This window comes from Electrophorus electricus, chromosome 26 (genome assembly GCF_041902795.1).
Source record: "Electrophorus electricus isolate QZ-2024a chromosome 26, ASM4190279v1, whole genome shotgun sequence".
NCBI lineage: Eukaryota > Metazoa > Chordata > Actinopteri > Gymnotiformes > Gymnotidae > Electrophorus > Electrophorus electricus.
Window position 1 is genome coordinate 9,852,578 of NC_137522.1, and position 23,209 is coordinate 9,875,786.

The 23,209-nt window shown below is 42.3% G+C and overlaps 4 protein-coding genes and 1 long non-coding RNA gene across 10 annotated transcripts in view; 3 read left to right on the forward strand and 2 right to left on the reverse strand.

Moving 5' to 3' along the window:
- Window positions 1-800: 800 nt before the first annotated feature.
- On the forward strand, window positions 801-5,543 carry amh (anti-Mullerian hormone). 3 transcript variants are annotated; one of them, XM_035523263.2, is made up of 7 exons: window positions 801-2,216; window positions 2,394-2,732; window positions 3,086-3,261; window positions 3,343-3,457; window positions 3,548-3,677; window positions 3,983-4,383; window positions 4,505-5,543. In XM_035523263.2, exons 1-7 carry the CDS (start codon window positions 2,090-2,092, stop codon window positions 4,924-4,926), a joined length of 1,710 nt encoding a protein of 569 aa, XP_035379156.2. In that variant the 5' UTR covers window positions 801-2,089; the 3' UTR covers window positions 4,927-5,543. The 3 variants fall into 3 exon arrangements, with proteins under 3 accessions (XP_035379156.2, XP_081564522.1, XP_081564523.1); XM_081708396.1 differs by having other exon boundaries at window positions 3,343-3,451; XM_081708397.1 differs by having other exon boundaries at window positions 2,403-2,732.
- A 1,989-nt stretch (window positions 5,544-7,532) lies between these two features.
- On the reverse strand, window positions 7,533-8,973 carry LOC113582399 (uncharacterized). Its single transcript, XR_003411158.3, has 5 exons — window positions 8,850-8,973; window positions 8,427-8,463; window positions 8,081-8,215; window positions 7,892-7,968; window positions 7,533-7,755 (listed from the first exon to the last, which is right to left on the reverse strand). It is a non-coding gene; the product is annotated as an uncharacterized LOC113582399 (long non-coding RNA).
- A 594-nt stretch (window positions 8,974-9,567) lies between these two features.
- Window positions 9,568-12,687, forward strand: oaz1a (ornithine decarboxylase antizyme 1a). The gene is given in 6 exon segments (XM_027018136.3): window positions 9,568-9,754; window positions 10,809-10,866; window positions 10,868-10,954; window positions 11,411-11,586; window positions 11,933-12,018; window positions 12,097-12,687. Coding segments are annotated over 6 exon segments (657 nt in total). The 5' UTR covers window positions 9,568-9,635; the 3' UTR covers window positions 12,228-12,687.
- A 238-nt stretch (window positions 12,688-12,925) lies between these two features.
- peak3 (PEAK family member 3) lies at window positions 12,926-16,426 on the reverse strand. 3 transcript variants are annotated; one of them, XM_027018132.3, is made up of 5 exons: window positions 16,288-16,426; window positions 15,960-16,114; window positions 15,714-15,782; window positions 14,931-15,436; window positions 12,926-14,412 (listed from the first exon to the last, which is right to left on the reverse strand). In XM_027018132.3, exons 1-5 carry the CDS (start codon window positions 16,362-16,364, stop codon window positions 13,315-13,317), a joined length of 1,905 nt encoding a protein of 634 aa, XP_026873933.2. In that variant the 5' UTR covers window positions 16,365-16,426; the 3' UTR covers window positions 12,926-13,314. The 3 variants fall into 3 exon arrangements, with proteins under 3 accessions (XP_026873933.2, XP_081564552.1, XP_026873936.2); XM_081708426.1 differs by having other exon boundaries at window positions 15,948-16,114; XM_027018135.3 differs by lacking the exon at window positions 15,714-15,782.
- Window positions 16,427-18,178: 1,752 nt separating this feature from the next.
- Window positions 18,179-23,209, forward strand: part of lingo3a (leucine rich repeat and Ig domain containing 3a) — a 36,461-nt gene continuing 31,430 nt past the window's right edge. Inside the window, exons 1-3 of one of the 2 annotated variants that reach the window (XM_081708511.1) lie at window positions 18,179-18,906; window positions 21,397-21,501; window positions 21,652-21,694. The gene's annotated coding sequence lies outside the window, so the exon portion shown is untranslated. Of the gene's footprint in view, window positions 18,907-19,589; window positions 19,861-21,396; window positions 21,502-21,651; window positions 21,695-23,209 lie in introns of those variants that run through there. The other variant, XM_081708510.1, reaches the window with a different exon arrangement.

Genomic DNA, 23,209 nt, shown 5'->3' on the forward strand with positions numbered 1-23,209 from the left:
TTCATTAGGGTAGTTATGTATTTACTCAGGTACATGTGCAAGATTAGAGTCATACATTTTAAAGGCAACTTCTATTGGCATGTGTTTGTAATAGTAGAGTGAACTCTAAGGATACATTTAGATCCCTCTGTAGTCTCAGGAAGATTGCTTATTGTTTGGCTTAATAGACAGTGTTTAAAACCTAAAGGGAAGGGTATAAATGTTAGCTGGCTTGTCAATGGTTACCAAATGCCAATTCATCCCCCCCTCCCCTACAGTTTTTAGCCTTGCTTTGATGGGTAATGGAGACTTGCTTTCTCATGCAGTCACAGTGTCGGCCAGCCTTCTCCTACTGCGTACATGTGCATACTCTATGCCTACCTGTCCCTTCACACTAAATCATAAAGATTATCGTAGATACATGTAAAGAAATTGTAAAGCAGTTGCATTACCGTTATATTCAATGAATTAAACATTTACTTCCATTCTATTCTTCACAGAGTACAAGATAGAATGATGGTGCAATAAGTTTTCACCAATATTCTTCTCCTATTGCTGTCTTTGGTGCTGGTTCTTTTATCAAATGAACTTGAGCAGCTGTTTTAAATTAAGACTAAAATCTTTTGACTCAGCTTTTGTTAACTTAATAAAGTGTTTCTAATAAAAAATAAATCCTGGCTTCATTGCTTGATTCATTCTCACGTGTCTGTCCTTTGGAGAATTCCCTTTTTATCTTGTTTAATGTTAACAAGTTCACAGACAGTATTCGGGGAATTGGGGATTACCTTTTGGGAGTTAAAAACAATAGGTTATTAAAGGCCAACTTTTAATATAATTAAAGATAGTTATAGTTAAAGATCTGTTAAGCTATTGTATGAAACTTAATACAAATGATGGTTGCATTATGTCATCAAATGGAAGTTTGGAAATTTGATGTGCACATGAAGGTGAAACAGTTATACTAAATGAACTGTTTTGTGTTGTCACTTCAGAAGAGTACAGAATGTTCATATCGTATCTCAGCCTTGACCGAAAAGGGGCCTGAATGTTTTGAGAAACTGCCTGTCTTCCCTCTTCACTCTGGAATATTTGTGAAAGAGTTGGGAAAATCTTTTTATTTTCAGTAAAATGTTTACTGATCTCCCATTGGAGTATATGTACTCAGTGGTTTCCAGTTCTGCATTAAACCGAACAAATACTGAATGCTAATGACCAAAGGGAACCCTTTAATTATAAATAGTTCAAATGAGTTTTGTTCTACAGAATTTAAGGAAACGTTTGCCCTTTAAAGGAATGTTAGAAAAGGTTAAGACCCTAGCAATGACGTGTTATTCATTTGTGACTCTTCAGTCATGCACTTGTGGTCCGGCCTTATCTTTTATGGGACTGGTCTGACACCTAGCTTGCCAGACCTACTGAGACCTTGAAAATCTTCAAAATATTTGCAGCTGTGTGTCTACTGGGGAGCTCAGCTGTACACAGTTAGTTTTACAACTGCAATGTCCTGTTAAAAAGCTCAGGCAAACAGCAAACAGGTGTGTTCCACAGCAGTGTGGAATTTTACTCACCTGATTCTCCTTTTGTCTGATACATAATACTTTGCTTAAATTGATGATATGTGCCCAAATATTAACAAAATGGCCATTGGACCAGAAACCTAATGTGACAGAAAAAAAACTGCAAATAACGTTTCTAAATGGGTGAAATGAAATGTAATGAACAAAGATGCATTGTTTCAGCTAACAAAAGTTTATTTGGTGCCCCTACCACCTCATTCCTTGTTGTCAACACCAGCTATCAACCTCATATTTAACTCGGCAGGGGTGTCTGGCCTCAGGACAGTAATCCATTGTCTGTTTTTGGCTACACATTTCCCTAACCTTAGCCTATCAAGGCATGATATTCTGTTTCTCCACATTTACAGCCTACTCCAATCCTCTTGCTGAAACAACGACCACACACATCAAAGCCTCTCCAAGGACGCTGAGGCTGGGAAGCTATCTTGGCAGTTGGCTTTCCCTTCAGGAACGCAGGGCTTGCGTATAAAACAACTTTTCCATAGCTCACCCACCCCAAAACAAGCGCCTGACACTGCTGTGACTAGCAGGACATGGATGAGCAGACTGGTCTTTGGCTGTTGCTACTACTGCAGGTGACTGTGGTCTCAGGGGCACTTAGTACTGCAGAGAGAGAGCTGGATGCGAACCCGGACCTCCTACCAGCCCAGCTACGACCAGGTCAGTCCCTTCCAAACTTCGGACACCTGTCTTTTCCTGTTCTCTCCAGCAGTGGATCACCGTCAGTGAACCTGAGCACGGTAGATCTTGATCTGGTTCAGATTAATTTGGAATTATGGTTTGCATAAAATAGGTCTCTGCATTGTATTTATTAGCCCCTCTGATGTGATTGGCAAGCCCATTCAGGAGAAAATGGAGGTGAAGGAGAGAGCAACAAAGGACACGTGCCCTATGGACGGCCCCCTGCGTCTGTTCTCGCTCCCTTGCAGTGTCTCATGGGAGATGCTCTGTGTCTCAATGAGCAACAACATCACACTGATGCACTGGGTGACTTCCTGCTCGCCCTGCGCGATGCCCGGAGCAAGGAGCCGGAGCCGGGGAAGGAGGAATTTTCTCAATTTGGAATGTGTTCCCATTTTGATGGCGTACAGCGTTCCCAGTTTCCGTCACTGTTCATGCTAAGTAAGAAGGAGCACAAGGAAAATCGTAGGCTGGGATTTTTGCACACTAAAAAAGGTACCAATGATCTAATTTAATCCTCAAATGAAGATGCATTTCCAGCTTCTAGCTCCTACAGCTCATTGGTAGAGCAGGTGACACATGGTGCTAGTAACACTAAGGTTTGATGCCTAGAGAGCACAAATACTGTTATACTGATTAATATATACATTGCTCTGGATAAGACTGTACATAAAATGTTGCCAATGAATTAAAAATAAAATGAAATAAACTTCCAAATCTCCAACTTTGATATTAGGTTAGAGGCATTATAGGACTGCTATACTCATTTGTGTGTGTGTGTGTGTGTGTGTGTGTGTGCGTGCACGCGCGTGCGTTTTTTTTTTTTGTTTTGTTTTGTTTTTTTAAAGAGCATTGGGAGGTTGATGAGGATGGGGACTTCACACTAACTCTCCACCTAGCAAAACATCACAAGGACTACCAAGCCACTCTGGATTCCACCCTTCTTCTCTTCTTTGTGGGCCGCATTAATGTGGGAGAGTTTAACCTAAAATTCAGCAGTCCCGCCCTACAGCCAAACAAGCAGGTTACTTCAGTGATGATACTCATTATGCTGGTGGTTGAGACATTGTTATTAGAGTCTCATGTGCCCCCCTCCCCCCCCCAGACGGTGTGTGTTTCTACAAGTGCACAGTTCCTGGTTCTGACAGGTGGCCAGGCAACAGGCTTCAGTCATGACCATGTAAAACTGAAGATTGTAGTGGAGCCTCAGAATGGTAATGGTGAGTCCATTTTTCCTGTGCTTAATATTCTAGTGATTTTTCTAGTAGTTATTTTGATGTGTAATATGTAACTGCCCATGCTGTTTTTAGAACAAAAAATGGGCTTGTCTGAGCTTCAAACATTCATGGTGAGAAAGAACAGGTCTGACATTAAACTTGGTCCAGTGGTTCTTTTCTTTCAACACGCAACCAACAGTGAAGGAGCACAGCATTCAAGTGGGTATGTTCCTGAGCATGCATACACACACATTTTTATATATATATATATATATATATATATATATATATATATATATGTATATATATATATATATGTATGTGTGTGTGTGTGTGTGTGTGTGTGTGTGTATATATGTATGTGTGTGTGTATGTATATATATGTGTGTGTGTGTGTGTGTGTATGTATGTGTGTGTATGTCAATGTTTTTACAGCTTTAAAATGGATTATTTTTTCAGTAATACATCTCTTTGCTTCAGAACACCTCATGAACAGAGATTGTCACATGATCTACTTCCCACTTTCAGAACGTTCCACTTCCTGAGTGAGCTACAGAAGTTCTTAAATGAAGTCCTCGCTCAGAGAAATCCTCCACGGCCACAGGATGTGTCTACTCCAGCTGCCTGGGGCGTCCTTCACTCTCTGCCTCCTCTAACTCTTGGAGCGTCTACGAGCGAGTCTCTTCTTCTCGAGCTGGTCAACTCCTCCGGCCCAACCATGTTCTCCTTCCCCCAGCAGGGTGTGGGGCTTTGGACCCACCGGGTGGAGTTGGACCTAAGCCTGTCGTTGCTCTCCCTGCTCAGATTGCGTCTAGATGAGGCTTTAGCCCAGGTGCGGCTGGAGAAAGCTGAGCGGAGTGTGATGGACAGGCTGCAGACTCTCACGAAACTAACTGCTTTTCCTGACAACAGAGGAGGAGCTGAAACAGGTGATCATTTGACCTTTTATGCGATTGTAAATTGCTACCAAATTTGATCCTGATGATTTTCCTAAAAGCAGTAGGATAACATTTGTGGTTAGTAGCTAAAACTCTTCTCTCGTATGTAAAGGGTTGGGAAACCCCAGTGAAGTCCCGTACAGGGCCCTGTTGCTGCTCAAGGCCTTACAGGCAGTGCTGGGCACCTGGGCAGTGGAGAGGGCACAGCGGGCAGCCCGGGCTGGTCAGGATGCCCCAACAGGGCCCAGTCAATGTCGCCTGCAGAGCCTCACCGTGAACCTGGAGAGGTACTTTTTAGAACCTCGCATGGCTAACATCAACAACTGCGAAGGAGCATGCGGTTTCCCATTGATCAACGAAAACAATCACGCCATGCTGCTCAACGCTCAGGTGCAGAGCGGCCAGCCTCTGAGCCGCAGACTCTGCTGTGTGCCTGTGGATTACGAGGACCTGTGCGTGATCGAGCTGGACAGTGAAGGAACCCTCATCACTTACAAGACCAACATGGTGGCCAAGAGGTGCGGGTGCCGTTGACGGTGTGGTTACTGTAGAACTGTATTATATATACACATATGTTCTTTTAGAACCACAGATCAGCCTGTGTTGTGTTTGTGCATTTTTCTTGTAACCGAATGCAACATGCTGGAGTGTGATGTTGCATGCAGCATATGCTGCGTGTGTCAATAAGGATGTAGTCTCACAACCCCGCAAAAAAAAAAAATCAACATTCATGCATAGTCCTTGTTTGTACCAGTGGTCCCATTTAATGCAAAGGATGACAGGTTATTCACCATGTAGTGTCTGTGATTCTCTTCCTTAGAAAGTGAATAAATAAAGATACACATCCAGCAATTTTACGTGAAGTTTATGATGTAGACACCCATAAAGACTCTTAGTTAGGCTTTTCAAAAGGTTTGACTAATATCACACATTCTTAGGCCACATATCAAATCGGCTAAGCAAGTCTACCGTGAGACGCCATAAAAGTCATACGTTTATGTTAAGCTCATTCATTTCAACTGTAAATATTTTATGCTTCTAATGTGTTTGTGTTTGGATGAAAACCCTTATAGCATCGAAGCTGTGTTGTCAGCATTTGTTTTTTTTTTCAAATTTTGTCTATTTGAATATAATAAATTCATAAAGCCTGCTTTATTTGAGTAATTAATGCATGATAAATGTTAATATAGGCAAGATAACACCATTTAAAATGTTCCATTTGTCACGTGTTTTTGGGAATAACACTCAAACGATTGCACGTGTATTGAACACTTGTATTCACATTTACATGTTCTGCCAGGTGAACTACATGTGTCTCTGTAGTCAAGTGCTTTGTGTTTTGTCATAGTGAAAATTTGCTTTTTCTCTCAGCTCGTAACGCACATCCAAATGCATGTTTGTGTTCTTCCCAAGGGCCCAAAGTGGGGCCCTTGTTATGTAGAGTTATGTGCAACTGAGAAAAAGCTCAGTCCTCATAATAGCATGTATTTCCATATGCACAAAGGCACTGGGAGCACTGCACATTCAATTCCAAATGAAAACATGAATGAAACAAATTTTTAAACTGAAAATGAAGAAAAAAAGAATAATGGGCTGTTCAAAAAAATAGCAGCGTCTTCATTTTCATTTACAAACTCGAATATTTACAGTGTAAACTGAAAGATGTTTACAGATTTAGCTTTTCTGTTTATAACTGAACTAATATTTAGTTGTATAACCTTTATTTCTGTGTGGCATGGAGTCAACTAACATCTGACACCTGTGAACAGATAGTCCAGCCCAAGCTGACTGGACTACATGCCACAGTTCTTGGGTTTTGCATCAAAAACATTTTTGATGTCACTCCACAAATTCTCAATCGCATTGAGGTCTGGGGATTGGGCTGGCAACTTCATAACATCAATCTTGTTGGTCTCGAACCAGGACGTTGCCCACTTGCTAGTGTGTTTGGGGTCGTTGTCCTTCTGAAACACCCATTTCATGGGCATTTATTCTTCAGCAAAAGGCAACATGACATTTTCCAGTATTCTGATATATTCAAACTGGTCCATGGTGCCTGGTATGCGCTAAATGGGTACGACTCCAAAGTATGAGAAACATCCCCAAACCATTACGCTTGCACCTCCATGTTTTACAATCTTCACGGTGTACTGTGACTTGAATTCAGTCTTTATGGGTCGTCTCACAAACTGTCTGTGGCCTTTAGACCCAATAAGAACAATCTTGCTCTCATCTGTCCATAGAATGTTGTGCCACTTCTCTTTAGGCTAGTCAATATGTTCTTTGGCAAACTGTAACCTTTTCAACATGTATTTTTTTCAGCAATGGTACTTTACGAGGGTTTCTTGCAAATAGTTTGGCTTCACGTAGGTGTCTTCTGATTGTTGCAGTACTCACAGGTAACTGAAGATCATCTTTGATTTCCCTGGAGCTGATCATTGGATGCTACTCTGCCAATCTTCTTATCCTATGATCTATGCGGATGGTAGTACTTCTTTTCCTACCACGTGTTTTGGGTTTTGTTTGCCATTTTAAAGCATGTGAGATCATTTTAGCTGAGTAGCCAATTATTTTCTGCAGTTTTTTTTTATGTTTTCCCCTCTCCAATCAACTTCTTGATCAAAGAATTTCTTGGAACGACCCATTGTACTCACTGAGCAAAGGCTAAAACCAGCAGGTACAACATTTGCTGCCCTCCTCCTTTACATAAGGGCCATAATTGACACCTGGTTCTTCATAGAAGGAATGACCTCACTAATTGAACTCCACTCTGCTATTAATTTGAACATGCCCCTTTCATTAAATGAGTCAGTTACAGCCGATTAGCAGCGTGCCTGTCAAAACTGTTGATTCTGTCGGCTGCCCATTACTCCGCTACTCCTAGTCATGAATCTTCCCCATGTTGTATTATCTTTTCTGACAAAATCAGTAACTAAATACATTAGTGATGTTAGACTGCTATTATTTTCCACATAACTGTAAATGTTAGGTTTGGCCCTCCAGACACCAAGGGTGTTACTGAAATTGTTAACGTGTATAAAATGTCATTTTGATATTTGCAAACAAATATTTAAAAATCATATAATTTTAATGCATAACATTCATTATATAAAAACTAAATAAATAGGATGCACTCATAATTCAATTTTCATCCACACACATTTTTTATTTGTTTACTGTTTTCCCTCAGCCTCCCACCTAGCAACTCAGCTAATTCCGTTCCTTTAGGAGTCCTTTCCTTGGCATTTCACTCTTCCGGATCCCTCTGGGCTTTGCTCCAGGTTGTCTCTTCCCAAACTGGTCATTTTCATCCTCTCTTCTCAAGTTCCAAAATGCTAGGCTTCCCCACCAAGAACCTTTAGACTAGGGGAAGGATACAGTGGATTTGTCATATATATATATATATATATATATATATATATATATATATATATATATAATATAATATAATTTCTGAGGCCACTATATATTCCACAGTAATGAAGAAACTCCCTGACACCTCATCTAGTGTGTCCCCATCCTGGACATTTGACTCTTCTACCTCTTCCACTGCCTCAAAAAAAGGCTCCAGTGTCTCTGAAATGCATAAGAGTGCTAAATAAGTCCATACAAAAACTAATTTTTCTGCTGGACGACAAAACGAATTTTGCAGATGCAGAAAGGTAATCATCGTGATCAAATCGCTCACCTTGTACCATTTTGACTGCAGAGCTGACCACTACAATGGCCATAGTTAACAGGATGCAGCGGTTCAGAGTGATTCCTTTCCATGGGTTTTCTACATCCCGCAAAGACTTAACAGGCAGCATCCGGCGGTATTTCACTACAGCATAAAAGGGTTCGATTGCACCTTAAACCACTTTATGAATATGATTGTGAGTGATAGAAACTGTCACTTTCAGACATGATCGCTTTGAACATGAGAAGTGCTAGAATTACTGTTGTGATATGATTTATTAATTAATAATGCATAACATTGAATTAGCGAGCTATTGGAATAGCAGTGGATAGTGGTCTATCGCGGGGATACAAACTTTCTCTAGTGATCTGTTCTCAATCAAAGAAGTGTTCCTTTGGGAAGAACAAAGAAGGCTGTGTTAGAAAGCACAAAAATTAGCTTTTTAAAAGCTGGCTAATGTTTAAAATGATGTGGAACATGGTTCAACATGACTTTAAAGCAGTAGCAATAGCAGCAGAGTAATCACAAATGAGAGCAGCATGAAGTCACAGACATTTAAACAAATTTGTTCCATGTGCCTAGTTGCAATACATATACAGTAACATAAACAGCACACACTATTTGCATGAGGAACACGGCACTTATAACATGGCTTAAAATAGACATTAGGTTGAACCTGAGAAGTCGAATAAGATACACTACATGTAACGTATTAAGACTAGTTAAAAAATGCCAAAAGTAATAATCGTCTTCATGTGAATATAACTCTAGGTCTTACCTGACATAATATGTGTAGTCAGGGAAAGAACAGAGATTGATTTCAGACTTGGAACATCACGTCTCATGTTCTGCATCAGACATGTGTCCTTGACTGACAGGCACAGCTGAAAGATGATTATTACAAAATAAAAGGAAGCATGTTACTGAAGGCAGACTCAGTAGAAGCATCACTGAGCAGTGTAGATGAATCTTCACCTAACTGCTGAGATTAAGCTTTAGAACAATGTGTACCTTGCTCAAATGGCTAATTTAGCTCATGAAGAAAATTGTAAATAAATAAATAGTTTAGTCAGGTGTACTAGAATAGGGATAACTATAAACTGTTCCTGTCATTCTCTATTTGATCATTTAGAAATTTATATCTAATGCAATATTTTAAATGAAAAATGTGGTACATCAGGGATCTTTGAAGACAATTTAAGCCAATTTGCTTGTATTTAGTGCATATGATTTAATTATTCATCTAAATACAAATTAATTACCAGTCCATTTGATAATATCTTCTATCTTTTATTACGTGTTATATGTCAAATGATTTTATTTTATTTTGGGAGACCAATGAACTAACCACACCATAACAAACAAATTACATCTACAGTATTACAAATTACATCTACAGTAATCAGTAGATTTTCATTTGTTTGCCATTGGTTAATGGAAGCGCTGTCGTCCGTGATAGCCACACCCATCATTCTAGAAGACTATAAATACTGCTGGAGGCGGATAGCAGGGAACATATTCAGCCAAGAAAGGACGAGGAGTTGCGGGCCTTGACGTTGGCCGGATGGTTAAATCCAACCTACAGACGATCCTGAATAGCCACTGTTTTGTCAGAGAAAAAGAGAGAAATATATCTAAGATGCCAGTAGTCGAAATGAGCTGTAATAAACCCGAGATCGAAAGGTATGTGAGTTTTAATCTAGCTAGTTCATCTGACATGTTATGCTAACGTTAGCTAGCTTGCTAGCTTTGCGGCCTTGTATGGAAAAAGCCTTCCTGGATCTTGTCCAGCGAACATTCATGGATAATAAATGCAGTTCCTTGCTTAAGAGCCACCCTGAGTGTTGGTTCAACTAATTTGTACAGTTCCTATTAGTTTAGTAAGTAGCTATATTTTTTTTGACCTTCCATCAGAGCGCTAAGAGTTGGGTTAGCCAAGGCGCTGGTGTAGATAAGGCTAAGATAGCTAATTAGGTTATGCTAGTTAGCGTTATCCCATGATTTGGTACATTTTTGCAAACGTTTAACATCGTGGAAATTAATCATAAAGTTGGGAGACTAGTTATTAATAATACGCAAGACTACATACTAGCCAGACCACATACGTTATTGCTGCTAGTTAGCTAGCTAACGACTTTGCGTAATGCAGACGTCCTACGTGTTGAGTCTCTACGTCATATTGACGCAAGACTTTACTGTTTTGAGAGGAGTTAAGCCTTCGTTAATGTAACATCCTTGAGCGAGCATCATTGAATCACTTTCATTTTAGGTGTTTACATGACGGCACAAATCCGAATCCGTTACATACAACCTTGAGAGCTATCTGAATAAAAAAAAAAAAGAACGGGCGTTCTGCGGCGGGCACATCCCGGACTTTAGAGACGTGTTTAACCTCCCGTGCACCCTTTTTGGCTGGCACACATGTTCAGTCGCTGTGTTGTCTTGGATATACGTTAACATGTTTATCTAACTTGTTAAAAGGAGATTTAATCAATTCTTTTCTATGAAGTAGTTTGAGCAGATCTAGTTTGGAACAAAAAGTACAATGACCAATGATCAGTAGGTCTATACTTGCTTTAGTACTGAGAATTGGCACTAATGGTTGATATTCCTGTTTATTTTTATAAATAAATTCACACACTTGTCAGGTTATTTTCTTTGAGGTCTAACTTTAGTCAGAGCATAGCACGACTACGGTGGCCTGTGGATGTTTCCAACTCCTGTTGCTGTTCTACAGTCCCTGCCGTTGCCCCCGGTGTTGCAGTAACCCGTGTCCAGGGCCTCTGTGGTGTTCCTGATGCCCCTCTCCCACCCCTGAAGATCCCAGGTGGGCGAGGGAACGATCAGAGGGATCACAATCTTTCAGCTAAGCTATTCTTTTCTGTAAGTTTCTCCTGTCTATTTTGGACTTGCTTGAGAATATGTGGGTGTAGAACAGAACTTTGATCACTTACAGTTGAAGTCAGTTTTTTTTTTTTTTCTCCCTCTTTTTACTGCCAGGTCTAATTCTTAAAGCTAAGCTATAAAACATGGCAGTACATTGAAACCCATAAGTACACTACACTAGTACTAGTTAATTATGTAATGCTAGGCAAGTTGGGTTTTCAACATATTCAAAGTTCACAGACCTGTCAAATGATTGAAGGAAATAAGGTTGAACATCCAAACCCACAGAAGCTGTGCGTGTTGCTTCATGTCAATCTGAGTGGCTCTGGAATCATTTGTGCTACATGTGTTCAGCTGTACAGTCACCATCCAATGGTTACTGGGCTCTGGTTACTGGGCCACTCACCGTTGTAGATGAAGCTGCTGAACACCCGTTTTCCCCTAATGCAATAGGATGCTCAATTGCTGGTTCTTGAGGAGCCTCCCCCCTTGAACAGCCGTGTCCGTTTTTTGCTCTTTGAGCGGCGCTGCTCTGAAGCAAAGCCACTAGTGTGGAGGGGGGCGCTGACTGGGGACAAGCTTTACATCGAGATCCCCCCTGGAGCTCTTCCTGAAGGCAGCAAAGACAGGTGTGCAGTGTGCAAGCTTCCAGTTTCACCACACCCTGCTTGTTTCTTAAAGCCAATGTCCTCTGCTTGGAGGGTGGGGGGGGGTGTCTTGGACAGTTGGGAGTGCCCAATCACAAATTTATTTTTAATTTTTTTCCTTGATATTTGTATGTGGATATACTTTATTGATCAGTAAAAGGGAAAAATTGGATTTTTGGCCACGATTTAAAGATGTGTTTATTTAGAATAACTGAAGGCTCATGGATTTCATAATGGTTGTATGCAGTTAAAATGCCCGTATGGGTAACGTTTGTTACAATGTTGTATTTTTAAGTTGCTCCCTAATTGTCCTGTCATTGTCTTGCAGTTTTGCTCTCTTGCTAGAATTTGCAGAAGAGAAGCTTCAGGTTGATCATGTGTTCATTTGCTTTCAAAAGAACCGTGACGATAGAGGTAAGTTCTCTCAGCCTTGCCCCTCTTGGTGGCTTTTGCTGTAAGCTGCGACTTTACGATTCCTGCGTCTCTTCACAGCATCGCTACTGCGAACGTTCAGTTTCCTGGGCTTTGAGATTGTGAGACCGGGTCATTCCCTCGTCCCGGCCCGCCCTGACGCTTTCTTCATGGCTTACAGCATTGAAAGAGACTCGGACGACGATGACTAATGCTTATTAATCCCATTCTTAAGTGATTTTGTGCTCATTCGCTCAAATTTGTCATCATTAAAAGAATACAAAATCTTAACGTACTGCATTGACGTTACATGTGAATTACTCTTCAGTGGTTCTCCCAGTTTGTGCTGTATTTCAGTGGTATTTGCACTAATGTAAGCCAGACTTTTTCCACTGTAATCATTAGGCCGTAAATCATTCTGGTGGGTTGATCTAAAGTAATTGTTTATAGCTGGTTCTTCTCTTCCATTTCCATATATTGCTCTTTAGAGTGTAATATTTATGGCTAAAGTTTCCATGCCTTGAAAGTTATGTAAGTAGTTTTGTTTCCAGTGCTATTTCTTGAGTTGTCCTGTTTGTTGGGTTTCTGTGTGCATGAATCTTTGAGGATTTTGTTGATCCACATTTGGTTGGCCTGATCTGCATGTTGTGCAGAATAAATGAGCTCACCCTGTGCAGTGGTTTAATTTTACTTGTTTACAAATCAGTTGTCCATGTATGCTTTTTCCCCTGTGGGTGTTCCCTGAAGTAGGAGCATGGCTGACTTTAAATCAAATCTTAAAATCACCTCAAGGCAACCATCAGCTTTGAGTGTACGTTTTGCCAGACTCCAGTAAGTAAAATGAATCAAGTTTGTGTTGGGTGGGGAGGGGTTGTGTGTGTGTGTTTTTTTTAAATCTGGGATTTGGCACTGATTTTGGACACATTTTAATTTTGCTAACAGACAAATTAACATCAATACTTGTCAAAATCCAATATAAGTAGGTATTGCAGCACATGGTGAAAATAACCATAATCCTCCATACCAAGGCTATGTTGCTTAATTGCATAAAATGTGTTCTGCAAACAAATTCCTATGAAATCTGTTTGTTCCGGATGCTTAAATGTGCAAGAAGCAAATGCATAAGTGATGCCTAGTTACATGATAAGTAAAACACTTCAGAGCAGAGAAATGGATCAAAAATGAAAAGTGAAATGTGTTAAACTGCATAGATGTTTTTGTGTGGTGAAAACTTTGGACCTCCATTTGATACTCTTATTTGAAAGCACTGCTATACATTATACAGCTTTCTATCAACAGTTACACTTTTGTGTTGGTATTTGCCATTTTAGTAGTTGTGACAGTGTTGCAGAAGCCCAGTTGTACTGCTGTCTCTAGTACAGCTTCAGGATCTGTAGAGGAGAGGTACTGCAGGCAGAGATAATCCTCCCAATCTAAGCCACTCTGAGGTAATAACAGTCCCTTCTCTGCCAGCTTCAACACCAGCAGTGAGCGCTTCACCATCAGCCAGTTAAGAACTGTGGCAGTGCTTGCTTGGTTCCTCTCAAAAAGTCCAGCTGGGGGGCCCCACAGTACAGCCTGAAGAACACCTGCTGTGTCAGCCACTTGAAGTCCGGGAGTCTCGCTAGTAAGCTGCTGGATCAGGTGACGCAGACCAGGTGTGTACTGGGTACATGGACGTGTGTGCGCGTCCTGGTGCAGACAGTGCTTCAGCAGACGTCCCAGCTGGAGCTCCTTGGAGGGTAGGTCTTGAGAGCACTGTGCCTGGCTGATCACGACCCGTGGCGCACCCCATCTTCCCCACGACACGTGGACCTTTCTCATACTTATGTTTTCGCAGAGCACTTCGTCTGACCCTTCGTTCTTGTCCACGTTGCTGTGTCTAAGAAGGCAATCCCTTTTCATCACACGCTTGTGCTCCGCAGGGGCTTCTGCCTTCTTTGCCGGTCCTTTGTTCCTGGTGCTCCTCCATACCAGCATAATCCTTTGTGGAGCCAGCTCACCGTGCTCGCCATCGTGAACTCCCAGATGACACAAACCCTGCACTAGCTGGAGCATCAGCAGACAAAGCCTTCTCTCATACACATCCGGACGTGAATGGTACAGAGAAACACCTTCCTGGACAAAGTCCTCAAGCGTTCCCCAAGGAAAATCTCTCACTATGGAAACTGTAATGCCTCTTTCGAGGTAGGAGAGTAGTGGGCACCCCTTGGTGATGTCAGATTCCTGGCACGGCTCAGTGCTGCCCTCTCGTGATAGATCTGTTGAAGCCGGTATTTGTGAGAGCTGCAGTTTTTCCTTTGTCATTTGTGGTGGAAAATGGGCAATAATCTCCTCAGTGTTGGGATGATGAGGCACAGGTTTTGAATGCATGAAAACAGAACCTTTTCTGTTGACCTGAGATGGAAAACACAAACACATTTGAGTTGTCTTCATCCCATTGTTCAGACTAGACCCGTTAATGATAGACTGCTGAATTTTAAAGAATCAAAGGAATGCCAGATATGAACGACTGATAAAGAATTGAGGGTTGTCAAATACTGTATGCAGTATCTATAAGTTGACTTCTCCTTCTGTAATACATTGTTAGTTTTATTGCACAACACTTGATGTTTAAAAGGAAGTGTAGGTCAATGAGGTTTGAGTGCTCTGCACGGAGGCTGCCTTATAAGGGCGTGCAATCTGTTTGTGGTTTAAGGGGTACAATATAGGAAGGTGCCTGACTGCAACAAAGTTTTGGATCATTTGAGTACAAGTCTGTTTTGCACATGATCTATAATATTGTTTGTTTGTTTATTTATTTATTTTTGCGGACAATGAATACACATTTACTTAACATCGTCCTCATGTGCTGCACTTAATGGTAGTGGACTATGTGCATTAATAATGAAAAAGTGCTTATGTAAGTGTTTCACCTTTGCAGAGAGACACCGAGTAGGGACTTTAGGGAAAATCACAGTGAAGAAAATCTCTTGTTCCATCATCATAGGCTGCTCATCCTCACATAGCAGGCAGTCCTCAGGCTGGAGTCTCCTCACCATATCAACCTCCTGTTCATCTAAGAGCACCATGGTCTCCAAGTGCCTCACAGTGTTCCTCATAAACTGAAGGTAACTGTTCTGGATGCCGGCATACACTTGCTCCTGGTGGTAGAAGCTGCCAGAAACATCTAGATGATGATCGAGTGTCTCAAAATCGAAGCGGTTGAGATAGTGGGTCTTGAGGGCGCACTCTTTCTCCCATTCTCCAGCGTGGTGAACTTGGTAGTCTTTAGCCTCGCAATGTGAGTTTCTACAGCAGCAGGGGCTGGAGTGCTCCAGGGCAGGGTTGTGCAGAGAAAGAGTCCTTACAAGCTTCTTCTTAGGAATGGGTGGCGGGGTTTCGTCAGAGAAGAATCGCTCCTTGTGATGTCCTGAAGGCCCTTAAAAATGCCAAATTGGTTATTGTGAAAATGTCATGTGATGTACAGGAATATATACCAATGCTTAATTATCAGCTATATCCTTCGTATATTCACTGAATTATACTGTAAAATCAATAACTAGACAGGTCATTTATTTATATGAAACTAGAAATATGCAGGTCAGTTATTTATATGAAAATAAAAATATAAAGGTCACAACAGTGCAATATCCCAGCTAGAATACAGTTAATGAGAAATGGAAATCGTGTGACATCTGGTGGAACTTGTGCAGTACCCTGATGCACAAACTCTGTGTGGATGAGAGGTCTGTCTCGTGGTCTGGTTTCAGGTGTTACTTCCCCCCCTTATTTCACACACACACACACACACACACACACACACAAACAGAAACAGGGCAACAGGGTGTGTCTACAACTGTCACTTCATTTACATCCCAGTCACTTGAGTCAGAATACATCTGCATCATGCTTCCAGTCCGAACAAATGAACCTTTCTTCACTGCTCTTACACATGTTCTCACCACAGTGATGAATTGGGCACTGGGCAGCATGGCAGTCAGTGGGTGTCGCAAACACGTCAGTGAAAGGCGAGGCAGGAGAAGAGTTGCCAGACAGGTCGCAAGTTCCTCCTTCCAGCTGCAGGTCTGAAACAGAGCTTGCACTGGAGGACTGACTCCTGCACAAGCACATCGTGCACTTACATCCATGTGCATCTTCCACCGAGCTCAAAAGAATTTCTTTTATTTCCAATACATATATCAGCTTGTTCGTAACATTCCATATCAAACCAGTACTGTAGGGTTATTCTGGCACAGAGACATCTGATAAGAAGGTAATCGGAAGGTTTACCTGTGCTGTTTCATGGGCAGTGCAGGGGGAGCACAGGAGCTCCTGGCTGTGGTGTCTCTCAGGAGAGTGCAGTCCATCGGCAGGCAATGGGAAGAGCTGGGCTGAGTCGCTGGCCGTCGTCAGAATGTCTGCGTTTGAATGTGCCTGCCACAAACTTCTCAAAATGTCAGTTCCTGTAGTGCTCTTCCCATGTGTCATCACACACAATCTCTCTGTCTTTCACTCACTATTTCATGCTCTCTCTCTCTCTCTCTCTCTCTCTCTCTCTCTCTCTCTCTCTCTCTCGCTCTCTCTCTTTTACTCTCTTTTGCTCTTGCTATTTTGTTGTTATCTCCCTGATCTATGTCTGAGGTGGGGAACAGAACATTCTTTCCTTTTTGAGCATGTAACTTCTAACCTCAAACTTTTCACAATAAGGCATGTATAACACTCTTCTTCTGCTTGTGTACTGGGTGCATGTTTTTAAATACAAAAATCAAATTGATTAAAGTAGTTTTGCAGATGTGTAAGTCTTTTGTGTGATTTTTTTCATTCTGGCTTCGGAAATTTCTGTAATTCTAGTGCAAGTAGGCTTGTGTCTCTCCACCACAAAATGCAACGAGCACAGCAACTCATCGGTACGTTCTAATACGTAGCTTTTTCTTTAACCCTTACATCATTCTCAGTGTTGCTGGAGCAAACTAAAATCGAACCCCACGCTAGTCTGTCCGGAAGCACACTTTACGGCAGTACAGGACACTCGCATCGTGGTGCTGGAGCAGCATGCTCTTTAGCAGATGGAACGTGGGAACTAAAAGCTGCATGTTCATGCTGAAGTGTATTAATGCAAAGGTTGCTGGGTGGGCTTAGCAGAGAGTGAGTCAGATTGCCCCATAGTCTCCCTCGCATACCTTCCTGCCCCAAACTTTTGCCACAGACATCAGTTTGACTCAAAGTGAAGGTAATCAGAGATGTAGCATAGCTTCCACAGAACAATAATGCAACAGCAAAAGTGGACTGTGCCCATCAATTCCACAAGACTTTATTTTATTTCCATTTATACTCAGAAGGGACCAAAATAGCTGCAGTGCAATATAAAATCCTCACACTTTTAGGTTCAGCCCATGACTACACAAGAACCTCCTACAATCAAAGAAGGAGCTGAAAGGGGGTGGGGGGGCAGCATAGTGCATCTTTTGTACCATCACAAGGCTTTTTATGAAAAACAGCATTATCATTTCATTTGAATGTCAATCATGTTAAGTGTAGATCAAAAGCAAGCATTTGCTCATAAGACTTTTTTTAACATTGCCAAAGTGCACACAAGATCATATCTCCAAAGTGAAGTAAATTCAGCATGCTTCTTTCAGTGACTCATCAAACTGAAAAAGAGTGAATGGGAAAGTGAAAGGGACAATTAAGGGTCTGAAAGGATTATGAAATTAGTGTTTTAAGAGCCTGTGGATAGATCCCTTACATATTCCCCACACAGAGCATGCCTGACTGACAGATGGCTCACTCACGTCAGCAACCTCGTAGAAAATGCTAAATCAGGGCTCATTAATGCACACAACACAAACCAGCCATAGCGCCACTTCTCCCAAAGTAGAATCTCTTATTACCTGCGCAGTTGGAGACTATATAGTGTTCCAGAGTGTAATAAATAATGCTTTAATTTTATAATTTTCCCTGATTGTGTGCAAGCATTTACAATATTAGATATTGGGAGAGGTTCAAGTGAACATATACTTATTGCTGGCTAGTGAAGTTCATTAAAGGAATACTTTTCCATGAATCTGAAAAATTCAGTGTAAAAGTCACTCTTTACATTTTTTCATTATGAGAATCTTTTGTGCATTTATTTCATTTTTCTCTGCCATAGTATAAATGACAACTGTTGTGAGGGAAGCATACCACTAGTTTATTAGCTTATTATCATTACTGTTGTTATTGAGAAAAGTCAAAGAAAAAATTCATAACATTTAAATTATTGAATTCAGTGAGTGAATGACTGAATTATTGTCTCCAAACCACATATTTCGAACAGCAAGATGTACTGTACTGATCTTAGCTACACGGTGAGAAGAACAAGGTGATGAGATTTTTTAATCCAAAAATATATTTAATATATGCGGTTTAGTCACATTTCATTATTATTGTCCATGCTGATGTGTGCTCTAGTTGGCCCATCCCACTCGTGCTCCCTTCGGCTGGTGAAGTGTTTGCACCGAACTCCCCATAGGCTGTTTGGCTCTGCTTGCTGGTGTCTGGGTGGCTGCGGAAGTAAGCGAGTCTGACGATCCCTTAGTCTCCGAACCGTTATTTCCCGCACCTGGCAGAAGAGCTCCTCCTCGCTGGCCCTCTGAGGACTCTAGCTCAGGGTCACGAAGCCGTACGAGGTGGTGACTTTAGGGACACGAGGCAGGTATGCGCGCCGCCTTGGTGGTCGGGTCAGAAGAACGCTCACTTTCTCTGAAGTGCCACGGGATGGCGCTCTCATGCTGCAAGCGTGACCTCTTGAAGTTATGAGGATCTGAGACGCATCTATGGGCTTTTCTGTCAAGTACTGGAGATGAATCAAACGGCGATGATGAGGATGAGCCTGATGAAGAAAAGGAAGAAGACTGGTGGTTGTGTGTGGTGGGTCACATCTTCCATGTTCCTTCAACATGCATCTTCTTCCGTTTGACTTTCCTTGACGTTTGCAGAGCGTCTATAGCCGTTGATGACTGTACGTTTGGGTATAGTAAACTGTGGAATGCTGTCTGGCGTGGCTACAATGCTGGGTAAACTGTCCCTACTTGCGCAACTTTCCGATCCAAATGAATCTCCGAAAGAACTTGCGCTGGATGTAGCCCATGCTAGTGCCCGCACACCGCACACTAGTGCGTGTCACAGTGTTATTCATGGTAGCTGTCTGTCTTCTGTGATTGTCAGTGACCAAAGAACATTTGATCTGTGTAAGCTTAAATGCCAGAAGGTGGGAATCCGTTCTTATAACCACCTCCCCCATTCATGTTTCTTTTGAACTTGCCTAGATATGATGAAACAGTGATAGCTTGTCAGCGGAAGCCCAAGCCCCAGTGTAGCTCTTCCTGATTATACAGTCGTGGGGGCTTTGTAAAAAAAAAAAAGGGGCCCCCAATAAATAACATGATTATTCATTAGCGCTTGCTGCGAAACACTGTTTTCATAACACTGCTTTCATAAACATGGACAGTTATTATTTCACTGTTTCACAGGATATAATAATAATAATAATAATAATAATGTTACGCAGTTTTTAGTTATGCAAACTTTCAAAAGTTACCTATGCTAACTGCTATCACGCGTTGTGAGCTGGGAAGAGAAAAAAAGAAAGAAAAGAAAGTATCTCGGTCACGTGATCGATTAGCAACGGAATAAGAAACGCTGATTGCACGCGATGCCTTTATTGGCTGTGATTGGTCGCGCGGCACCGCCTCACAGGTGCATGTAAACCGACTGAGTGGCGCGTGCAGCTGAACACCTGCAGCAGGCTGCGAGTCCGCGCGCGGCACGATGACCTTTCAGTGCGTCTGCAATGTTGATCCCGAGAACGTGGAGGGGGAAGAGGCAAGTTGGTTCGCACCACTGGCCTAGTTGCTAGAGGAATATTTCAGCAAGGCTTGTAGCTAGTTCTCTTGCAGAAGAACATGTGGTGAAAAAGTTGGATGCTTGAAGGTCAGGTTTTGTGTAACTGCAGACATGCACTTCGGTAGCTAGCTGGCGGCTTCCTCGCTAACTAGCATGCAACACAACGTGTAGCTAGGTTACTTTTGTTTGAAAGTTGCAGCTCCGGTGTGTGGCGTTTGTTGGTATGTGTTCAGTAAGGTCGTGCCCTCGATGTTCTTTCCACAGCGGAAAACCGTTACGAGGGGCGGTGTCTTTGCATCCGTCCTCTGTCGAATTTCACAGTTTTGGCCCATCAGTTTCGTGGTGAGATTAATCGATTTATTTGCTAATGATCGTGTCCGTAGTTGCCGATTAATCTAGCTACTTTTCTCTTAATTAGCTTGGGGTATGGTTCCATCGTTAATCTCTTTCTTTTAGGATGCAAGCATTGCGAGCTACCTGTGAAGACCATCCATATAGCTAGTTTGGTTACTATATTTGAAAGTTGAATAAGAAATTCACAGCCTTTAAAAAGGAGGTTCAGGCCTAGCAGTTTGTGCCATTACTTAAGAGTTAATGTGTAACTGAGTGAGTGAATGTTTCTCTTAACTTTGGGTGGGGGGGATTTCTCTTGACCTTGTAACTTTCAGATGCGTGGAGTTCGTGGCTTGTGGTGCCTGTTTGGGTTCTCCTCTCCTTCACGGGCCCTCTCTTCCCCAGCTGCGACAGAGCGAAGCTCTCCTAGTGTGCGGCAGTGTCGGATAGGCCGCAAGCGCCTGCGATGGTTCACTCGCGTGCTGTTGGCAGTCTTGCCTCGCCGGGTGCAGGGTGTGTTTGGCTACCCTGTCTGTGCCAGCATTGGTTGCTCTGTCTCTCCAGGTGTGCGGTCTGTGCTTAAATCTGTCCACTTCGTTATGAACTACAGTTACTTTAATTCAACCTCTTGGCCTGTGTTCTTGGTTTAATGTAAACTGCAGCTGTTTCAATGCATTTCGAAGTACACACGAGTTAGTATGTGCAGGCTTGACTTGCAGCCTCACAAATGGTGCGTCAGTGCAAAACTCCTCACTGCTATTTTGCATGACCATGTTAACCGCAGCAGATGAGACATGAGACCCAGTTTGTGTGACCTGCTCTTAGAGGTGCGCTGCTCCCCCACCAAGCCCTGTGGGAAGGGCAGCAAGAGGAAGCAGGATGACATGGATGACGATGATGAGGAGGAAGAGCAGTTGTCTTGGGTAGAGGTTCTCACCACGCAGAATTTGGCTGATGAGGACCACAGCGCTGACCCTGACTATGAGGCGAGCCGCAACCTTGGCCCTGTTCTGGTAGTTGGGTAGTGTGGAGTCGCGCAGGATGCTGATGTGCTCCCCGGGCATGTGCTTGCTTGTACTGGTGTTCCTTTGCAGTTTATATAGAGGGTGTCATTGAGGGGTGCCTGGATTGATCCAGGAGTCTTTGGTTTTAGGTTTGATGCAAGCTGCTTTATCCCTACAGGTCAGTGAAGTTGATACAGACAGTGAGGAGTACCAGTCACACAATGAGACAGAGAGTGACTTGGAAGTGGAGAAGGGGGTTGTTGTAATCAAAGACTTGGAGACGGTACGGGTCCCTTTACCACCTCAGACCATCTGCACCCAATACAAAAGTCAAGGTTTATGCACTAAACAGTATTAATGTCTGGGAGTGTTGACGCGTTGCTTCATGTCCATCACTGAAATGGTGTAATCTGTGTTCATGCTTTTGTTGTAGGGAATTCCTTCGCAGGCATAGTGATGGCAGAGTGGCGAGTCAAGTAGGTATTTGAAGCATTAAATGTTGGTTTGAGCTTATAAAGTGTTAATCAGGTTTTCCCCTATTCATCTAGGTTTATCAACCCTCCTGACTTGCCTGATAGCATTTCCATGTTTTCATTTTTTATGTGAGTGTTCAGTGTAATAAACTTTCTGAAATAAAAACTTTATAGAATGTGCTGCCTTGCTCTCTGCAATGCATGATTTCACCACTAGATGGCAAGCGTTAGCGCCTATTGGTGCACGCATTAAAGCACGTATTGCTGACACCCGGATGGGATCATTTTCACCAACCTAGGACAAATGCACTTGGCTACAAAAAACGAGCTGGGGACTAGTGGTGCAATGTTGTGGTGGAGGTCCCTGACAGTAACACCAACTAAATACAAGTTGAAGCAATCTGGATGAAATTACTCACTGCATTTTGGCACAAACTGACCCTGATGTCTTAATTTGTTGTTTAAACTGCAGAGTCTCATTTAAAATGCAAATTGAGCAGAAAGCTGACTAGTGAGTTACAGTAATAGGAGATTGAGTGTTTGTTCATAAGTGGAAGTGCAAGCCATTTTAACCCACACTACAGAAATGGGTGCCTAGTGATGAAGTCAATATATCAAGCATGACAGTAAGGGGGTGCAATTTAAAATGTGCTCAGATGCTTCATCTTGTATGCTGAGCTTGTCCTGTCCAGGTGCACAGAAAACTGCATAATGGCTGCAGTAATTGCCTCCCACGTTTTCTTCCCAAGCGTTTGCCTTCTATGGACAAAAACCCCCGGAAGAGCTGCCTGGGAGCATGATTTCAGCAGCTGACCGCACACGTGGTGGTCCTTTTTTTTAAGCCTCCTGAGAGCATTAAAATTTCTGGGGCCTGATGACACTCCATCTCAGCTGGCAGTTTCTACTGTGCCACTCGGCCTGGGGCACCAAAGACTGCTCGCTTCCTGGTTGCCTCCGAGTCCCCTTGACTACCCTCTCAAACACAATCCCAGCTTCCTCTCCAAGTGTCTCTAGGCCACCAGGAAATGAGGGCACCTGTGTTAAGGAGCACTAATTTTCCATCTTCTGTATATGTTTGTGATGTAGAGCCTCTGGCAAAAATAGTTACAACACTTGGATGTTTTCTCAGCTTTTTTACTTTGTTTTAAGTAAATCAGATGTGACACGACAGTTTAATAGATGAACATTCTGGCTTCATGAAAAATGCCTCAAAGAAAATGACTTTAATGGTGCTATTTATTATTATTTTTTCCCTCAATGTTGTGCAAAGGGGGAAACATTTCACAATTAGTACTTTATTGCTTTTGACTGCCTAATTCCTTTAGGCATTGCGTTCACTAATGAAAAGTAATATTCTGTCCAGGTGGTTTCACCTTTCAGGAATACACTCAACAGATCAGCACTGCAGAAAGAAGCCATATTAGGAACCAAGCTTTCTAATTTCCACCCCACATTTTCAGTCAGATTAATATCTGGACTGTCTGCTGCCATGTTGAGTTGATGTGCCTTTCCGGAAGG

Bases quoted from the DNA above. Each gene is read 5' to 3' on its own strand.
- peak3 (XM_081708426.1), bottom strand. From the start codon at position 16,364: ATGGACTGCACTCTCCTGAGAGACACCACAGCCAGGAGCTCCTGTGCT. The intron at 15,783-15,947 runs GTAAGAGCAGTG...GTGTGAAATAAG, and splicing joins TCACTGTGGTGAGAACATGT to GGGGGGAAGTAACACCTGAA. The intron at 15,437-15,713 runs GTACTGCACAAG...GGCATTTTTAAG, and splicing joins CACAGAGTTTGTGCATCAGG to GGCCTTCAGGACATCACAAG.
- amh (XM_035523263.2), top strand. From the start codon at position 2,090: ATGGATGAGCAGACTGGTCTTTGGCTGTTGCTACTACTGCAGGTGACT. The intron at 3,458-3,547 runs GTGAGTCCATTT...TGCTGTTTTTAG, and splicing joins GGAGCCTCAGAATGGTAATG to AACAAAAAATGGGCTTGTCT. The intron at 3,678-3,982 runs GTATGTTCCTGA...TCCCACTTTCAG, and splicing joins GGAGCACAGCATTCAAGTGG to AACGTTCCACTTCCTGAGTG.